Genomic DNA, 19,302 nt, shown 5'->3' with positions numbered 1-19,302 from the left:
AATGAGAATTGCTATTTCATTGATTATTTGAGTTGAGCCCACGAAGAACTTGGAGATTTTCAAGAGCAGACAGTCTGGACAGAGCTGCCAGGCCACAGTCTGCGTAACCAGGTCACTCGTGGGAGACATTTAGGTTGTTCTCAGGCCTCTGCTACCACGGGGTGTGCTTTGTTACTGTCCGCGCACAGATGACTTTGGGCAGGTGTGAGGACATCTCGCAGGAACTTCCTAGAAGTGAAGCTGCTGGATTAAAATAGCAAGAAGTGGGGGCGCCTGGGTGGCTCCATCGTGAAGCGTCTGCCTTCGGCTCAGGTCATGATCCCGGGGTCCTGGGATCGAGCCCCGCATCCAGCTCCCTGCTCCACGGGGAGCCTGCTTCTCCCTCTGTGTCCCCAGCCACCCCGCTTGTGCTCTCTCATGTTCTTTCTCGCTTGCTCGCTCTCAAGTAAGTAAAAAAAAATCTTTAAAAAAGAAATAAATAAAAATGGCAAGAAGTCATTCTCCATGACCCTAGAACAAGTTTTTAAAAATTGTTTGCAAGTGAGGACCTACACACACACACACACACACACACACACACACACACACACACACACACATATTTTCTGTTAGCCTAGGAACTGACCAGACCAGTTTTATGTAACTTTAATGCCATGCCCAATTTCTCTGCGAAATGAATGAGAACAGCCCAGTAGACTTCTGAGGGTTATAGCTATTCTTGTGAGCAGGTGGCATGCACCGAGCCTGGGCTGGAATGTGCCAGATGGTGGAAACAGTGCTGGACCCCTGCCTTTAAGCCCCTCGGAGAGACAAAGAAGGATTACCCAACCCTCCTAGAAGTTGCTGACAATCTTATCAGGCACTTTGGCCTTGGGCTAAATCTGTGGGAAGCAAGTTCTCAACTTGTCAGAACACAGAAGAGGACATTTTCCTAATTGCCAACAGTGCTTGGGTCATCTCGCAGAAGCCTCTCACTGCCAATGCAGCCGAACACGGGCATCCACACCTTCCAGCCTCCTTGGTCTGTGCCTGGGTGGGGGGTGCTATCCAAGTTCTAGCCAGGAACCGGGGTCCCACGGAAGGTGTGTCCCACTGGCACCTGGAAACTCTAGATAAACGTCTTCTGCTCCTTGTCCGGGGAGCTGGAAACTGGAAACAACCCAAATGACCATCGTTAGAAGCCTGGTTAACAGATTAGGGTACATGCCAACAGAAGAATGCTAGGTAGCTGTTGAAGACAATTGGGTGGCTTTCAGTGTGCTGATGTGGAGTGACCCCCGAGATACGTCATGGACAGGAAAACGTAAGGTTCAAAACAGTGAGTATAGCACGTTGCCTGTTGGCAAAAGGAAATGAAATAAAATAAAATCAGGGTGGCATATAGGTATATACTTACAAATTCAGAGATTAGCTGTGTAAGGGCACACAAGAAGCTGGTATCCCTGGTTGCCCCGACAAAAACCCCAGATTCACGATAAAAGTAAGACTTTTTACTGATGAAAACTCTTTTTTTTTTTTACTTTGTGCTTCATGTATTATTTATCTAAATGTAAAATATATTTTTCAGCTTTATTAAGCTGTAATATACACAACACAAGCTTCACCAGTCTCGATGGTGCTCTTCAATGAGGCTTGTCAAACGCATGATTCAACATTCCCACCAGCCCGCAAAGGTCCTCCAGACCGCTTTGCAGTCAATATCCAGGCAGCCATTGATTTGCCTTTTGCCTTCTACCACCAAAGTTTTGCCTTAAAAATAGTTTTAAATTAAAAAAATTCAAAGCCAGGTATGAGGATAGCGATCGATAGTTTTGTTTAAAAACGGATTTTGTGGGGCGCCTGGGTGGCGACGTCGTTAAGCGTCTGCCTTCGGCTCAGGGCGTGATCCTGGTGCTCTGAGATCGAGCCCCACATCAGGCTCCTCTGCTGGCAGCCTGCTTCTTCCTCTCCCACCCCCCCTTGCTTGTGTTCCCTCTCTCACTGGCTGTCTCTCTCCGTCAAATAAATAAATAAAATCTTTAAAAAAAAATAAAAACGGATTTTGTGAGTGTAAGTACCGTCTTGAGAAAATCTACAGTTGCTTCCTGTAAGAAATCCGTTGTGTAGCAGTAACAGAGGAGAAGTACTAAGTCACTAGGAATTGGGGAACTCATGACCAAAGCTGCCTTCTCCACGTGGAGCGACTTTTCTTGATGAGCAAATTGCTGCATTTCTCCCCCTATCCACTCTTAGAGCCTAGCACTGAGCAGGCGTAGAGAATTTGATTTTTGCCTAGGAGGTCTCTGAAAGATCTAGCTCAGTCTTAGGCCGTGTAGTAATAAATCCCATCCATTCCACAGATCTTGGAGGCCCCCTGTGTTAGACAGTTGACATACAGGGGTAGGAAACCCCAGTCCTTCACTCTCAGGGACTCACCATCCAGAAGGGTGTCAAACATGTAAACTGGGGGCTACAAATTAGAGGCCTAGAGGCCTTGGCCCAGTTCTGTTTGATGTGCTTTGAAAAAAAAACTGAATTACAAAGTATTTAGTAAAGCACTCACCTCTGATTCAGCAAATATCCTACGTTGGCTTTTCTTGTTTACATTGCCTGCCTGGGCCCCGAAAGCATGAGTTTACGACACTGTCCAATGTGATAAGTACACTTTAAAGATTTATGTGTAAAAACTGCAGTAAAGGTTGGGGATGGAGACTAGCTCTCATAGGCAGGAAAAGAAAAGGAGGAGGACGAGGTGTTCTCGTGTCTGAGATCTGTGGGACATCATAACAAACCATGAGGTTTGTTTGCTCTGGAGTGGAAGTGCGGCTCTGTCATTCATTACCAATAATCCCACAGTGTTGTTCTGATATTTCCAGAGCATTCTCCCACCATCTCTGAAAAGACAACTTGCTAAATGATCCACTATCTGAAAAAATGTAATTAAGGATGATCCTTCAACATCCAGATGGCCAACATGAAAAGATGCTCAACGTCACTCATCATCAGGGAAATGCAAATCAAAACCACAATGAGATAGCACCTCACACCTGTCAGAATGGCTACAATCAACAACACAAGAAACAGCAGGTGTTGGCAAGGTCTTGCCCTGTTGGGAATGCAAACTGGTGCAGCCACTCTGGAAAACAGTATGGGGATTCCTCAAAAAGTTAAAAATAGAGCTACCCTGTGCTCTAGCAATTGCACTACTAGGTATTTACCCAAAGAATACAAAAGTACTGATTCAGAGGGATCCACGCAGCCTGACGTTTACAGCGGCATTATCTACAACAGCCAAATTACGGAAGCAGCTCAAGTGTCCAACGATTGGTGAATGGATAAAGAAGATGTGGTCTATACCTATACACATATACGTATTTATACCACATCTTACTTATGTATCTGTATAGATCGTATATATATAAATCATACACGCACACAATGGAATATTAGTCATAAAAAAGAATGAAATCTTGCCATTTGCAACAACATGGATGGAGCTAGAGGGTATTATGCTAAGTGAAATAAGTCAATCAGAGAAAGACAAGGGGCGCCTGGGTGGCACAGTCGTTAAGCGTCTGCCTTCGGCTCAGGGTGTGATCCCAGCGTTCTGGGATCGAGCCCTGCATCAGGCTCCTCCGCTAGGAGCCTGTTTCTTCCTCTCCCACTTCCCCTGCTTGTGTTCCCTCTCTGCTGGCTGTCCCTGTCAAATAAATAAATAAAATCTTTAAAAAAAAAAATTAAAAAAGAAAGAGAAAGACGAATACCATATGATTTCACTCATATGTGGAATTTAAGAAACAACAAACAAGCGAAGAGGGGGGTGGAGAGAGAGAGAGAGACAAACTAAGAAACAGACTCAACTATAGAGAATAAACTGCTGGTCACCAGAGGGGAGGTGGGTGGGGGTTGGGGGAAATAGGTGATGGGGATTAAGGAGGGCACTTGTCGTGATGAACACATGGAAGTGTTGAACCACTATACTGTACACCTGAAACTAGTATTGCACTGTGTGTTGACTAACTGGAATTGAAATAAAAACTATAAAAAATAGTGATCCTTCCATATGATTTGTAATGGGAGACCAGCTGTAGGAGCAAAACAATGTGGTTGAATGAGGATTAAATGCCTCCTTGCTCTGGAATTTTCTAGCTTTTTTTTTTTTTTAAGACTTTATTTATTTATTTGACAGAGACAGCCAGTGAGCTGGTTTTGTTCCCATCCTCCTCTTCCTTGATAACGGCACTTAGCAGTAGGACCAACTCCTGCTGTAAGGAAGGAATATGGTTCATGAAAAGGAAAGTGCTCTGAATCACAGTCTCTTCTCTCCCTTTCAGGAATAACATGTTTTTTTCTTCCACCTGCCAACACGATGTGCTTTGGGGCCAGGCTCCTCAAAACCCTCATCTCAGCATTCTTGGTCCCTCAACCTTGTATTTTATCTCCCTGAGATCACTGGCTAGTCCCAATACTGGCACTGTCCAGATGCCAATATGACCATCCTTGTTGATGTAATTTGTTCCATGATGGTTGAACCCCTGTAATATCCATTCTTGTTGATTGAAGACCTTCCATGTCAATATCTTCTGCAGCACCCATCCTCGTGGACGTAACACCTTCCATAACAACCGTTCTCCTACAGCAGCCCTCCTCAGTGATGAGACATCTTCCATAATGGTTGATCTTGTTGACGAAAACCTCCCATAATCACCATGCTCTGATGTAATGTATTCTGTAATGGCCCTCCTCATTGACATAACACCCTTGGGAACTACCCTAGCCCCTGTGGGTGAGGAAAGCATGTGTCTTTCTGACTCCAGAGATTTCCCGGACTGTGCAGCCTTCCTTATGGTCGTTTGGGAGAGCTTCGTTCAAAACTTATTGTCCAAGTCAGGCTATGTGAGTTGACACACACACACACCCCCCCCGCCCTTTAAGAATGCTGGAAACATCGATAACAGCAAGAGGTGCTGATCCCTAATCCCTAAAACAAGAGATCCAAACAGAAGGATAGATTCCCAGTTGGCTGCCCTGACTCCTGAGATGGTGATACACCCACCCTTCTGGGTTATGTCCCCCTGAGTAACCAGGAGTTTGGGCCTTTGCAGTTAAGAAACTGGTAGCCCTAAGGCCCCCCCAAAAGACCCAGTTCACCCCTCTCTCAGCTGCCACTTGGTGAAGCCTGGCATCCCCTGGCTGCAAATGCTGCTGTCCGTTCTTCTGGTTGCAGCAAGGATAGAGTGAGGGGTGAGTCAGCTGGTGGTCATCCTCCAGAGTGTAGACTGTTGCCAGAGTATGAGGAGTGAAGGTAAGGAAGGAGGCGGTGAAGATGTCAGCGATGACAGGAGGAGCGGACATCATCCCTTGCCCAGGACTTGTCATTCATGAGGAGAGTTGGGATCAGGGCTCTGAAGGGGGCAAGATGACAGACCAAGAGAGGGGCTCAAACTAGGCAAAGAGGCTTGTTTCGGATAGCTAGACTCCTGCCTCCCCACAGAACATAGCTTACGGTCACGGGGGCCTCTGCGGTAGGACGAAGGGCAGCGTTGATATTCAGAGTGGGCGTTGGAAAAGCAAACGTGAGACTTCCGTCTGTGTTGGTGGCGTTGAGTGCTACACGCTGAAGCAGGTCCCTCCCTGGCCACGGTTGGGACCCGGCTGCCCAGCAGCCTGTGACGTTGAGGGTGGACGTCTTGGAGTGGCAGCCGTGCATGGGCTTTGGAGTCGGTCAGTCCTGGGTCGAATCTCAGCCGTGTGTCTTCCCAGCTGTGAATGGGAACAGTTGACCTAAAGGATTTGTATAGAAAGTACCCGGCACGGGGCCAATGCCGATCACGTGGGGGTGGTAGGTTGTGGCCATCATTCCCGGAGGCCACCTCCCACCGGCCCCCAGCGGCCCCTACACAGCTTAACACGGCTGGACTCTCGGGGTGTTAAGGCCAGGCTTCCCACTGCCGCTCTCCCTGACTTCTGGTTTTCCTCTGAGCACCCTTTTCCTGCTCTTGCTCTTCCCACAGGGCCAGGTGACATGACTGGCCACGAACTCTCGCGACCGCAGCATCCGCTTCCCTCTGACGCACTGCTCCACTTCCCTCCCCGTCACTTTCCAGCATCTGGACACTGAAGTTTTACAGTAAATACAATGAAGTTAGATATCCTCGTGGAGGTACCTTCCAGAAAAGCTGTCCACGTGACGTAACACTGTAATGGTGCCTCAGCTCAGAAGGGAAGGCTCTGGGGCACCTGCGTGACTCAGTCAGTTAAGCATCCAGCTCTTGATTTCTGCTCAGGTCATGATCTCAGGGTGGTGAGATCGAGTCCCACGTCAGTCTCCGTGCTTAGCGGAGTCTGCTTCTCTCCCTCTGGCCCTCCGCACACACTGTCTATCTCTCTCTCTCTTAAACAAACGAATCTTAAAAAAAGAAGAAGGGGAGGATCCGTGACCTAGACAATACGGTATACTTACCCAAACCTCTTTCCTTGAGCAGCTAAGCAGGTCCTGCCTGGTACCCCATCTGGTTACAAGTTCTCTACTAGTTTTCTACTGCAGCATAAGAAATTATCACAAATTTAGTGGCTTACAACAATACGCATTAATTAGCTCACAGTTCTGTAGGTCAGGAGTCCAGATATAATGTGGATGGGTTCTCTGCTCAGTCTCTCCAGGCTAAAATCAAGATGTTGGCCAGGCTGTGTTCTTATCGAGAGCTTGGGCCCTCTTCTTTTTTTTTTTTTTTTTTTAAAGATTTTATTTATTTATTTGACAGAGATAGAGACAGCCAGTGAGAGAGGGAACACAAGCAGGGGGAGTGGGAGAGGAAGAAGCAGGCCCATAGCAGAAGAGCCTGACGTGGGACTCGATCCCATAACGCCGGGATCACGCCCTGAGCCGAAGGCGGACGCTTAACCGCTGTGCCACCCAGGCGCCCCGGGCCCTCTTCTAAGCTCGCATGGTTGTAGCAGAATTCAGTTCTTTGTGGCCAGACATCTGGGGTCCCCCTTTCCATTCAATAGCTGAAACCGCACCTGCTGGCAGCAGTCAGCTTCCCACCCCCACACTGCCTGCCATGTGGCCCCCTCCGTCTTCAAAACCAGCTACAGAGATTCTGCGCCTCCCAGTCGAATTCCTTTCACACTTCAGTTGCCTTTCTCCGGGAAAAGCCCAGACTCCTTTAGGCGCTCCTCTGACTAGGTCAGGCCCACCAGGATAAAGTTGACCTGACCCTACAATACCATCTAATCACATGAGTGATATCCCATCGTATTCGGAGTCCCTCCCACACTCAAGGGGAGGAGAACATACAGGGCGCAGCTCTTTGGGGCCATCTTGAACTTCTGCCCACCACAGGGTCCAGAGGTCCCGTGGGGGGTTGGAAGTGATGGTGGCCATCTCTAGATGAGGGCCTACCACCAGCGCAGCCCTGTTCTTTGCACTCAACAGACTGACTGCAGTACTTGTACAAGTCCTGCGTAGTTAATGTTTGGAGCCAAATAGGACAGATGAGAACCCTGCAGTTTAAAGAAGTAAGATGGCTTTTCCCAAGCAGTGCGGCAAGCATGGTCCCAGGGATGACTGGAGAGACTTGGCTCATGAGGGAGGGAGTGTTACTCACATCAGGCTGGGTGATGGAGGCAAGACTCGAGGGGCCCCCAGCACAGGTCAGGCCTTAATAGAACCTTCTCTTCTGCTGCCCCCCCACCCCACTCCCTTAGGAGCGGCTCTTCAAAGCTGCAGGCTGAACTAAATCAAAGGGGGATATTCTAATAATGAAGCATTTCCCCGTTGCCCTCCCAGCCCCATCTCTTAACATTAGCTTTGAGGATTGGTGAATAATATGGTGGAAATGGGCTCATATAACCTTCTGGAAAAGCCCATTTGAAACTACACTTATTTTTACTTTTAACCAATTCATGGCTTATGTTCGGACAAGAGAGTTTTCACGTCTATTGCTTCTAATTGCCAAGGAACACAGGCCTGTCAGAACACTGGTCACGGTAGTCCATCGCTGGGTCTGCGGCTCAGAGAAGGTCAAGGTCGCTGAGCGCTGGTGGCTAGCAGGCTGACTGATGTTCTTTTTTTTTTTTTTTTCTTTAAAGATTTTATTTATTTGATAGAGAGAGAAACACAGCGAGAGAGGGAACACAAGCAGGGGGAGTGGGAGAGGGAGAAGCAGGCTTCCAGCTGAGCAGGGAGCCCGATGCGCTCGATCCCAGGACCCCGGGATCCCGCCCTGAGCTGAAGGCAGGCACTTAACAACTGAGCCACCCAGGCGCCCCTTGAGTGACGTTCTGACTGGCTGCCCACTTTTCAGAGAAATACTCCTGCTTCTTTTTCATACCATTTTGCCATCTTTTGAGTTTTCTAGTTATTGACATCATTTTTCGTGTAAAGAGAAATTTCTCCCCCTTCTCACAAAGCGAATATTGTGTGCATGTATGAATTGGAGACTGTGTGTCGTTTTGCTCGATTTTTGGTTGTTATTCAAATCGGTGGTTAGCAGTTCTCGGGTTTAGAAGTGAAGCACACCGACTTCATGTTCCGCGAAATAAGCGAGACACAAAAGAACAAGTACTGAATACCTTCTGTGAGGTCCCCAGAGGAGCCAGATCCGTCGAGGCAGAAAGAATGGTGGGCGCCAGGAGCTGGGGGAGGGAAACGGGGAGTTAGTGTTTAATGGGGACAGAGTTTCAGTTTGGAGAAATGGGAAAGTTCTGGAAATGGCTGGTGGCGGCGGTCACAGAATACCACAGTTACACCTAATGCCCCTGAACTTAAAAATGGTTACCGCGGCAAAGTGTCTGTCATGTGTACTTTACCACAAGTTTAAAAAGGGGGGAAACGTTTGTGAGGCTTATTTGTGGATAGTGGAAGGATAAGTAGTCTCTTCCCTTTCCTTTTTTCTTTTTTACCACCATTAAGAAAAAAATAAGCAGGGGCGCCTGGGTAGCACAGCGGTTAAGCGTCTGCCTTCGGCTCAGGGTGTGATCCCGGTGTTGTGGGATCGAGCCCCACATCAGGCTCTTCCACGATGAGCCTGCTTCTTCCTCTCCCCCTCCCCCTGCTTGTGTTCCCTCTCTCGCTGGCTGTCTCTCTGTCGAATAAATAAATAAAATCTTTAAAAAAAAAAGAAGAAAAAAAAAAAGCAAAGCCACCGTTCGATCCCAAGGCTTGCTTTTGTAAATGGCCCTCGCAGCGTATCTGCTTCGAATCCTATCCTCGGAGGAGGCCTTGCCACACCCCGCAGGGCCCCTCAGCGGGGTCCCACCAGGATAAGTCACCACACACTGGGTTCAGACCCCTCAGGCTTCGGTCCGGTCGGAGGCCAGCAGGCTTTTGTCCTCCGTCTTCAGCCGTAGGCAAACAACAGTTTGTGGTAGCCAGAAGTGTGAGGCTCTCTCAGAGCCTAGGACCTAGAGGGCCCAGGTTTTGAATCATTTGTGGACGAGACCCCGTGCCGAGCACTCTGCAGGCTCAGAGAGGGACTCAGGACGGTGCAGTGCATGCCCAGAAGGACAGGGAAGGGGGTTGAGCCTCTCATCAGGGCAAGTTTCAAGTAGCTAACCTTTTTTTTTGAGTTTTAAAAATTGTTTTATTGAGGCATACAAGAAAATACATAAATATTAGGTATACAGCTTGATACGTTTTCCATATGTATATACGTACACATTTATACGTGTGTGTGTGTGTGTGTGCACGCACACACACTCTCCCACCAACACCTGGCACTAGCCCTTTTCTCCTGCTGCTTTCTACCAGAATCGTGGCCGCTCTTCCTTGGCCACCCGCTTGGCCGCAGGCCTCCCATCCCACAAGCCCCAGGCAGACCCCACAAAGCTGCAGGAGAACCGGGAGCACCTAAGCACGCCAGTTTCCCTTCCCCGCGTCCTGGCACTGAGACCTGTCCAAAAAGACGCACCAAAAAAAGGAACCACATCCCGAACATTTCGATCTGAAGTTCAAATGATTTCGGTTAACACAGCACGCCTATTTAGCCATTTTAAACAAACGTCTTTGCCTGTCGCTGTCCCGGAGAGCTGCTGGAAAGCCAGCAGCTAGGCCATGTCTGATTCCGTCCTGACAGACTGGCCATGAGAACACACCATTCTCATCACGCAGTTCCTGGCTGAGTGCAGCATTCAGGCAGGGCCAGCCCTGCGGAGCGGTCATCTGTCCCGCTGGGCTACCGTGTCCGACTGCTCGGACACAGGACGTGGCCCCGCCTCTTACTAACCGTGTACCCCTGGGCGGGTTACTTCAGCTCGCAGAGCCTCAGCTCCTTCGTTTGCAAAATGGGCATTAATATTAGAACCTGTGTGGGGTGGTGGTGGGGATTTAGAAATACTTTTACCGAGTACAAGCCTGGAGGCTGCACGTGGGGGTCGTTCATGGGGTGTTCATTGTCATTATGACGGAGGCGTGGCCGGTGCCTAGATTCCAGAGGCTTCTCAGCCAAGGGCGGCTGATTAGTTCCTGAAACAGCAACTTGTGTCGGGTTCTGTTTTCTGTGAAGGTGAGCAATTAATTCTTCCCAGGTAGGCAGATGGGCGACTCCCTGCCCTTGGGAAGACTTTCCCTTCGGTTCACCGGGATGTAAATGGACCCAGGCAAGTCAATGCCAGACGGACATAGGGTGTCTAAACCAGGTATCCCTCCTCTGCCGGCAGGCCTCACTGCCCCAGGCCCATGGGATTAGTAAGACTCTGAATTTGGTGGTGTGACAGTCTGGCACCCCGTCCCCACAGCAGACCCCATTAAATGGGTTATGTCAGTGGTGATGCCCGGCCCATGGTGTCAATCAGGAAGTCTGTGCACGTCCTGACCACAGTGGCACTGCCTCCCGTCCTGCTGGTTGACTTGACCTTGGCAGCTTCTTAGAGGGCAGCCCAGTGTGGGACCCGGGAGAGCGGCCAGTGCAGGGGTGCTGGAGTCAAACGAGAATGTCCCCTCTGCTTCCTTTGCTCAGCAAACATGGGGAAGTGAGGTCACATCTCTGAGCCGAGAAGGGTTGCTGGAGTTCCATGAGTCAACACAAATAGAAAGGCCTTGATAAGCAGTGAATAGGGCCAGGCCAGGGCAGGGAAGGCTTGGAAGAGCTGAGGAGGCCTCCACGCTTGCACAACCCTGAGAATAAAGGCCTCCTTCCAGTTTGCCCCAGGGAGCCTTACCTGCCTCCCCCTCGTCCCCGCCCAGCCCTGAGCTTTACACTACCAACCATAACAACAGCTAACTTTGATGCTATGGTTCTAAGCAACTCCACAGGTGTTAACTCTTTTAGTCCTTACAACAATGCCAGTATTACCCCATTTGCAGTTGAGGAAAGTGGAGCACGGAGAAGCCAAGGAATTTCCCCAAGGAGACACAGCTGGTGGGTGGTCGAGCCAAGCAGTCAGACTCTAGAATCTAAGCTCTTAACCATTATGCAAAGCTGCTAAGTTATGCTGGTCCACTGGGGAGAAGCCCAAACTCCATGGCCACGACCACACCCCTTCCCAGCCTGCTTCCTGCCGCTGTCTCCAGCTTCTTCCCGCATGTTCCTTGCCCCCCCAGCAAAACAAACTCCATGGAGTGGCTCCGAAGGAGCCACATTCTTCATACCTCTGTGTCTTTGCACCTGCTGTTCCCTCCACCTGTCCTTCCTGACACCCATCTCACTAGCCCTGGCTGGCAAACTCCTATTTATTTTTCGGGACCCATCTTAAGTTATGCTTCCTACATGAAGCCTTCCTTGACCACCACCCCTAGACGGTTAATAGCGGACCCTCAGTATCTTCAGAGGACCTTGACTCTCCTTGGTGCCTTCAAGTTGCTGACTCTCAGGTAGGGTCTGGTGGGGCAGACAGGCAAATGTATACTCAGCTTACATGAATTCAGCAGCTGCTTTCTGCAGGGACTAAAAGCAGGAGAGATCGCATAAGCGGCATGAGCGTCCCCCCAGGGCGGATGTGACATGGACAGGTGAAGCACGGTCCCTTCTCATGTCACTTCCTCAGGCTCTCCTGGTCTGAGCATGCCATGCTCTGAGAGATCACCCACAATTTAACAAAATGGATTTTGCAAACCCGGTGCCTCAAATCAGATCACGACTTTGTCTGGTGCTCAACCCGAGAAGCCGGGCTCCGCTGCACAGATGAGCAAACAGCAGCTGTAGCCAGTGAACTTGGGAGAGGGATGTGGACGTGCAGTGAGACATCTTCCCAAGAGAGGATGGGGCTGTTTGGGCCAGAAGAATTCTTCCCCTTAATAGACTTGTTTTAGAATCTGACTCCCACGCAGGCCATGCCTGATCGGCCACGCTGACTCACGATTATACCACGTGGCTTCCATGTTCTGTCTCCCGACATCCTGGGCTCTCCTGCAGGGCATCCGTCATCCATCTTAATAGGTGTCTCCTGGTGCCCTGGGCTGGGCCCAGGCGGGGCTGGGAGCTGCTTGTCCATCTTTGGCAGACGGAGAGTGAATGGAAGCCAAGCCCCCCAGGGAACCACACCCAGAATTGAAGTAGCTGGTTGTGACCCATCTAAAAATGTTTCAAGCACATCAGTCGGTCTTTTAACCCCTACTTGACAAATCTGGGAACACGTAACTTCCCCGATGTGTATCTGATGGAATCCCTTTCTTTGGGTTTCTTTTCCTTGCATGTGCTTCCCTTGCAAAGAAATAGGATGGCAGGGAGAAGAAATAACAGGGGCATTTGTGTGTACGGTGATTAGTGAATGGTGAATAATGAATGGTGATTAAAACAATTGGAAATTCCCGCCCGAGAAGCCGCTGGTGAGGCAGAAACTAGCGAAGTTGTCCTAATAAGGAGAGGTCCGGAAAGCAGAAGAGTGAAGAAGAGAGGGGTGACTCACGAGCGCCCGCTCGGGGGCCCGGGAGCCCACGCGCCGTTTCCACGAGGCTTGGCTTGGATGTCTTTGCACCTGGAAGACCTCGAAATCACGCCAGAATCTGGAGCTTTGTCTGAGTTTCTGTGAACCTGCGTTATAGGTCCTCTAAAATATGACACCAGAGAAATACCAAGTTCCTGGGGAGGCAAAAGAAAGAGATGCTGAAGGAGAAAACACCCAACCACTTTCTTTAAATTACAGGGCATTTGTCAAGCACTCCCCTGCGCTAACCCGGCGTGGCGTGGCCATGGGGGGCGGCTGAGATTTATTCCAGCGTTGGGATTTCCAGTTTCAAGGTCTGGTTAATGATGGTGAGCGTAGAGGGGGAAATGTGCGAGCAACGTGTCGTTCTCAAACTCAGAGCATCTGTGATGAGTTGCAAGTTTTTTCACCCAAGCAATGAGGGTCTCTCTGCTACTGAGCGGTAGAGCTGGGGGAAGAGGGATAGGGGGAGTCCAGAAGTCAGGCATGTTCATGGTTGGGTTATTAGGCTCTCACTCCCCATCTGCCCCCTCTGCTAATATATGCATCGCTGAGGATGGGGCGGGGTAGTCCTGTGGGTGATGTGTCGTCCTTGGCTGTGACCTCGGGAAATAAATCGCCCCCTCCTGCTTCCTGCTGCAGAGGGGAGTGAGCTTTGCTTTACTGCGCACGTGTTTCCTCTGGCCCATGAGCTGAGAAGCGGGCGGGGATTCTCTGGTCCTGGATACTGAAGGAAAGCTATGAACCGTGGCTGGGCAGTGGAATGTGCTAGGTTGGCCATCTGGGAACAGAACGAAGGAACACGGTGAGATGATAAAAGTATGTTCACCTGCAGTGAGCCATCGCTCCCTTTCAACAGTTCATCTTCTTGGTTTGCAAAATGAGTTAGAATGAAAATCTGGGTTATTTTGACCCAAAATAAAAAATAAAAATAACGGGTGGCGTTAGGGTCGGTGTGTTCAGTAGAGTTGGGGATAATTGGCTTTCCGTATGGGAAAAAATAGTAAAAGTGAATCCCTACCTGCCAGCACAGATGACACAAAGTGTTTACAATACAGACTCCCAGGTCCATTAGTAGGAGTCCTGGACCTTGGGACTTCATCATTCTTGAAGCCCTCCAGAGACCATTTAGAAACAGGGGTGCCTGGGTGGCTCAGTCAGTTGAGCGTCCGACTCTTTATTTCAGCTCAGGTCATGATCTCAGGGTCGTGGGATCAAGCCCCATGTGGGGCTCCGTGCTCAGCAGGGAATCTGCTTGGGATTCTCTCTCTCTCCCTCTGCACCTCCCCCTGCTCTCTCTCTCTCTCAAGTAAATAAATAAATCTTTAGAAAACAAAAAACAAAAAGAAACCCCTCCTCTGGAGTATTAACTCCCTGGGGGCAGGGACGCCAATGATTTTTGTCATTAAATCATTCCCACCAGGTATGGTCCCCTAGAACATATTATGAACCCAGTGTTTATGGAATGAATACATGATTTTAAAGATTCTAAAAGAAAAAAAGATTTCTAGAAATGATCACCCATTTTTCTTTGGCTGTCATCAAGAATAGACTAGATTGTCATACACCCAGAATTTGTTGGGGGTACCTGACAGCTGAGCAGAGGCATCGTGGAGAGAGCAGCCTTGTTCCCGAAATCTAATTTAAAGATATCTGAAAATATTACACACACCATGAGAGAAACAAGGCCCACCCCAGAATGTTATTAAACCATATTTTAGCTATGGTCAGTGACTACTCTTTGTTTCATTTATTAAGTGCCTGCTTTGTGTAGAAACACAATCTTCCTAACGAGTTTTTCCCTCTTGTTTGTTTATTAAGGCATAACTTACATATAATCAGCTTCACCCATTTTAAGTGTACAGTCTGGTAAATTGTGGCATCTGTGCACAATGTGTAATCACCTCCACGGTCAAGATACAGAATGGTTCTCTGGTCCTGCAAAGGCTCCTCTGTCCCTGGTGGCTCCATTCCCTGCGCACACCACAGGCAACTGCAGATCTGTGTGGGGTCTAACACTTAATTAAAATAACAATCATCGAGAGCACGGGGCTGAAGGCGGAGGTGAGGCTGGAAAGGCAGGCTCACACGTGGAAGGACATCATGGCACCCAGGGCGCCTGGGTGGCTCGGCTGGTTAAGCCTCTGCCTTTGGCTCAGATCATGATCCCAGAGTCCTGGGATTGAGTCCCTCACTGAGCTCCTTGGGTGGTGGGTACCCTGCTTCTCCCTCTGCCTGCCGCTCCCCCTGCTTGTGTTCTCTCTCTCTCTGACAAATAAATCAAATCTTAAAAAAAAATAAATAAATAAATAAAATAATCATCATCACTGTAGAGTCAGGAATTTTTAAATTCATTTTAACTTAGTTATTTTGAGAGACAGCTCGTGTATGTGCGCACAGGGGAGGGTAGAGGGAAGGGGCAGAGGGAGAGAGAGAATCCCAAGCAGAATCCCCACTCACATGGAGCCTGATGCAGGCTCGGTCTCCAGGCTCTGAGATCATGCCGCGAGCTGAAATCAAGAGTCAGACACTTAGTTGACTGAGCCACACAGGTGCCCCCCAGGTCAGGAATGTTTTTTTAAATGCTATGGCCAACGGATATAAACACAGAGGAGCAGTAAGAATGGGGAAGACATTGGTACCCTAGCTAGCTGGTACCCTAACTAGCCGGGCTGCAGTCCTGAGACTGGACGCCGCTTCCCTGGCCCGTGAGTTAGCCCTGCTGGAGCCCCGGGTTGGAGGTCACAGGGGAGCGTGCCACGCCTTCTGAGACTGGTTGTTCCAAGAATTTTTTGCAAATAGCATGCAAAATAACATTTTGATGATTGCAGAAAAAGAACACAAGGTTGACATATACTGCTTGGATAGCAGTCTGACAACTGGGTTTCTGAACACGAATCTAGATTCATTTTAATCTGATGTCTTCAAGAACCCCTGGGCCTCCAGCTCTCTCTCTCTCTCTCTCTGAAGATTTTAAATGGCTGCACTGCTTGAAGATGAAGAATTGGAGTAAATAAGCTTCTGCCTTAGAGAGTGCTTTCTCTCTCGGAAGCTCTTAAGCTCAGAGCCCCTGGTTCCCACTGAGATGGATTAGCCCAAACTGAAATCCTGGAGTGGCGGTAATCTGTGAGATACTTCCAAAGGCAGCTGAGGCAAGAATATGGAGATGAGAGTTTTCCCTGGAGCCCTTGAGAGGCTCATGACCGCTGCCTCCACCCAGGCACCAGGCACCAGTCTAGATCCTGAGGCTCCCACTGAAAAAGGCAGGCAAATTCCTGCTGCATTAAGGTAGGAAGGAGCTCACATTCTGATCATGGGCAGCAAGAACGAATGAACAGGTAACACAGTGCTCTCAAAGACTAGAGCAGGGAGGGACACAAAGCAGGAAGACTGGGGGTGGGAGGTGAGGGGAGCACTTTAGGGGGCTGCTCAGGGACTGCCGCTGTGAGGAGATGACCTTCGAATCGACACTGGAATGACCAAAAGGACCCAGGTCTCTAGAAAAAGAGCATTTTAGAAATTAGGACCAGCATGTGCAAAGGCCCTGGGGTGGGAAAGAGGTTATGGTGTGTTCCAGCAAGAAGGCAAAGTTGCCCTGAGCATGGTGACCAAAGCAGAGAGGGGTACAAGCTGAAGTTGGAGAGATTAGGCCATTTTGCTCCGAAAATGCAAACCTAAGCTGTCTTGAAAGCCAAGTCGGGAAGGCAGCTGAGCTGGTGTCCTCGCATTCTGAGCCATGGGTCTGTGTCACTGCTGGGCAGTTGTTGGGAATGCTGAGAGTTGCAAAGTCACTTCTTCCTTCCTCAGGTACTGATCATAGACAGGGAGCTGGCAGGAAATGTAGAATTATTCTAACCCAACCCCCTCATGTTACAAGTGAGGGAACAGAGGCTCAAAGAGGGTAAAGGTCTTACTGATAAAATGGAGAAAATATTTGCAGTTCATTATCACAGACTGTGGGATCAATTTCCACTAGTATATAAAGCAGAGCAAACAAGGGGGAGAAAGAGGGTCAAGAAAAGGTTGACAGAAGTCCCAACGTATGATCGCACACAGCTTCGGGCCTGAGAAACGCAAGTGTGCTCATACCTTCCCGTCAGAGGGAAAATGCACAGAACTCTCATGCCGGCCTGCAGTTTTGATAAAATGAAAGCACATGGCTTGTCAAAAACTGGAAAAGATTCAAATGTCACTCAGCAGGTGCGTGGATAAATAAACCAGAATTTATACAGACAATGGAATCTACTTAGAAGTAAAAAGAAACACGTTACTAATCCCTTCAGGAACATGGATTAAACTCAACAAACATGGGGGACAAAGAAACCAGGTACAAAAGAGAAGACCCTGCAGGGTTCTGTTTATATTACGGTCTGGGTCAGGCAACGGGTAGTTTTCTGGAGGCAGAAGCTGAGGTTGACTGTAAAGGCACATTAAAGGAACATTTAGGGGTGACGAAAACTTGTAACATCTTGACTGTTGTGGTGGGCACGTGTGATACACGTTTTTAAAACTCTTAAAATGTGTGGGCCCTTTTTAATGTATGTAAATTATTTTCTCAGTAAAGTTGATTTAAAAAAATAAATTGTTGGGGCGCCTGGGTGGCTCAGTCGGTGAAGCGTCTGCCTTCGGCTCAGCTCATGATCTCAGGGTCCTGGGATCGAGTCCCGCATGGGGCTCCCTGCTCAGAGGGGAGTTAGCTTCTCCCTCTCCCTCTGCCTGCCCTTCTGCCTGCCCCTCCCCCTGCTTGCGCACGCACTCTCTCGCTCAAATAAATAAAATCCTTTTTTTTTTAAGATTGTATTTATTTATTTGAGAGAGGGCACAAGTTGGGGGAGGAGCAGAGGGAGAGGGAGAAGCAGACTTCCTGCTGAGCAGAGAGCTGGAGGCAGGGCTCGATCCTGGGACTCTGGGATCATGACCTAAGCCGAAGGCAGATGCTCAACTGACCGAGCCACCCAGGCGCCCCAATAAATAAAATCTTAAAAATTTTTTTTTTTTTCCTAGCCTCCACTGTTGTATATATGTATATACTGGGCATGTGAGGCACTCAGGGCAGGAGACTGCAGCTCTTTGCAAACAAATACGTCCCTGGAGAGAGAGACGAGTCTCTGTACGTGGACTTTCGTCTACAGTCCTATTGAGAAGGGGTGTGGCAGTTTCTCTGATTGCTATTTCATCCTGCACAGATGGGGTATGAACACATATTGCTCAAAACATCTAGGCTGTGGTCTAGTGTTTTTAAGTTTTAGAAAAATTAATAAAGCAAACGAGACCCCATCAGCAAGAGGCTACTTCTTTCCCCTTGGTAAGGACAGCACTATCATGATACACCCCCCTCCCCGCCGCCCTTCTCAGACCAGGAGGGAGGGCACGAAGGTGTCAAAGAGGGCATCCTTCCTGGACCAGCGGAGGCGACGGCAGCAAGTGTGGAGACCTAAATGAATCATCCTGCTCACTCCATTTTTCTTCCTTCTTCCAGAAGCTTTTGAGATTGCCCCGCCGCACGGAAGTGGCATTACGGTTTTCATAAAGCCTGGGAGCCCAGCTCTGCCAGCCAAGCTCTGTTACATCATCAATGCTAAAAGACACAAAACCTCGTTGACCATCCAATCTGGAGAAAAAGAGGTCTTCTCCTTCAGCTGCCACAACCCGGAGAATCACTTTGTCATTGAGATCCAGAAGACTATCGGTAAGTACGCGCTCACGGATTTTGGGCGCCCTGCTTCTCTTTCCGGTGCTAAACCAGCCTCCAACGCCGAAACCACACTGTTTAGCTGCGACGGGGCTGTTCGTGGTTCTCACCTCTTTACATAGGTTACATTGTTGAACCCCAAAGAGCCCTGTGAGACACTCCCAGAGACAGCGACTTGCCTAAAGTACCACAGCTCATAAGTAACAGCAGGACAAGAGCCCAGGTACCCTGGCTCCAGCTCTGCCTGTCCCCGCTGTGCCACACTGTTTCTTGACGGAGCTCCAGAGCTTCCTTCAGGTCTGGGGTGCTCCAGCGGATGTGCTAAAAAAAAAAAAAAAAGTTTTTAAACTAAAGGTTAAATGTTTTCAACTAAAACTTTAAAGCTAATTGAATTCAAATTTAAACTAATTTAATTTTAAGCTAAAACTTTGCCGATGAGGAGCAAAAAACAAGGGAGTTGGAAGACAAAGAAATTGGAGGGGTGCCTAGTAGGTTGGTTCAGTCGGTGGAGTGCGCAGCTCTTGATCTCGGGGTTGTAGGGTCGAGTCCCACATTGGGTGTAGAGATTACTTTAAAAATCTTTAAAAAAAAAAAAAAGAAAGAAAGAAAGAGAGAGAGAGGAGAGGGGAGGGGAGGGGAGGAGAGGAGAGGAAAGAAAGGAAAGAAAAAAAAGAAAGGAAAGGAATTGGAAGGTTGAGGACATAAGGGTAGAGAGGTGGGTCCAAGAGGCCCAGTGGGGAAAACAGCTTTGAGGCTGTGGGAGC

At 48.9% G+C, this 19,302-nt stretch overlaps 1 protein-coding gene across 1 annotated transcript in view; it reads left to right on the top strand.

Moving 5' to 3' along the window:
- CDCP1 (CUB domain containing protein 1) overlaps positions 1-19,302 on the top strand; it is a 54,485-nt gene that overhangs the window by 10,400 nt on the left and 24,783 nt on the right. The window contains exon 2 of the mRNA XM_034658169.1: positions 18,326-18,535. Coding sequence (XP_034514060.1) covers positions 18,326-18,535 — 210 coding nt within the window. The remainder of the gene's footprint in view (positions 1-18,325; positions 18,536-19,302) is intronic.

Source organism: Ailuropoda melanoleuca, chromosome 4 (assembly GCF_002007445.2).
Source record: "Ailuropoda melanoleuca isolate Jingjing chromosome 4, ASM200744v2, whole genome shotgun sequence".
Lineage (NCBI taxonomy): Eukaryota > Metazoa > Chordata > Mammalia > Carnivora > Ursidae > Ailuropoda > Ailuropoda melanoleuca.
The sequence above is the reverse complement of the archived record's forward strand: the minus strand, read 5'-3'. Positions and strand labels throughout refer to the sequence as shown.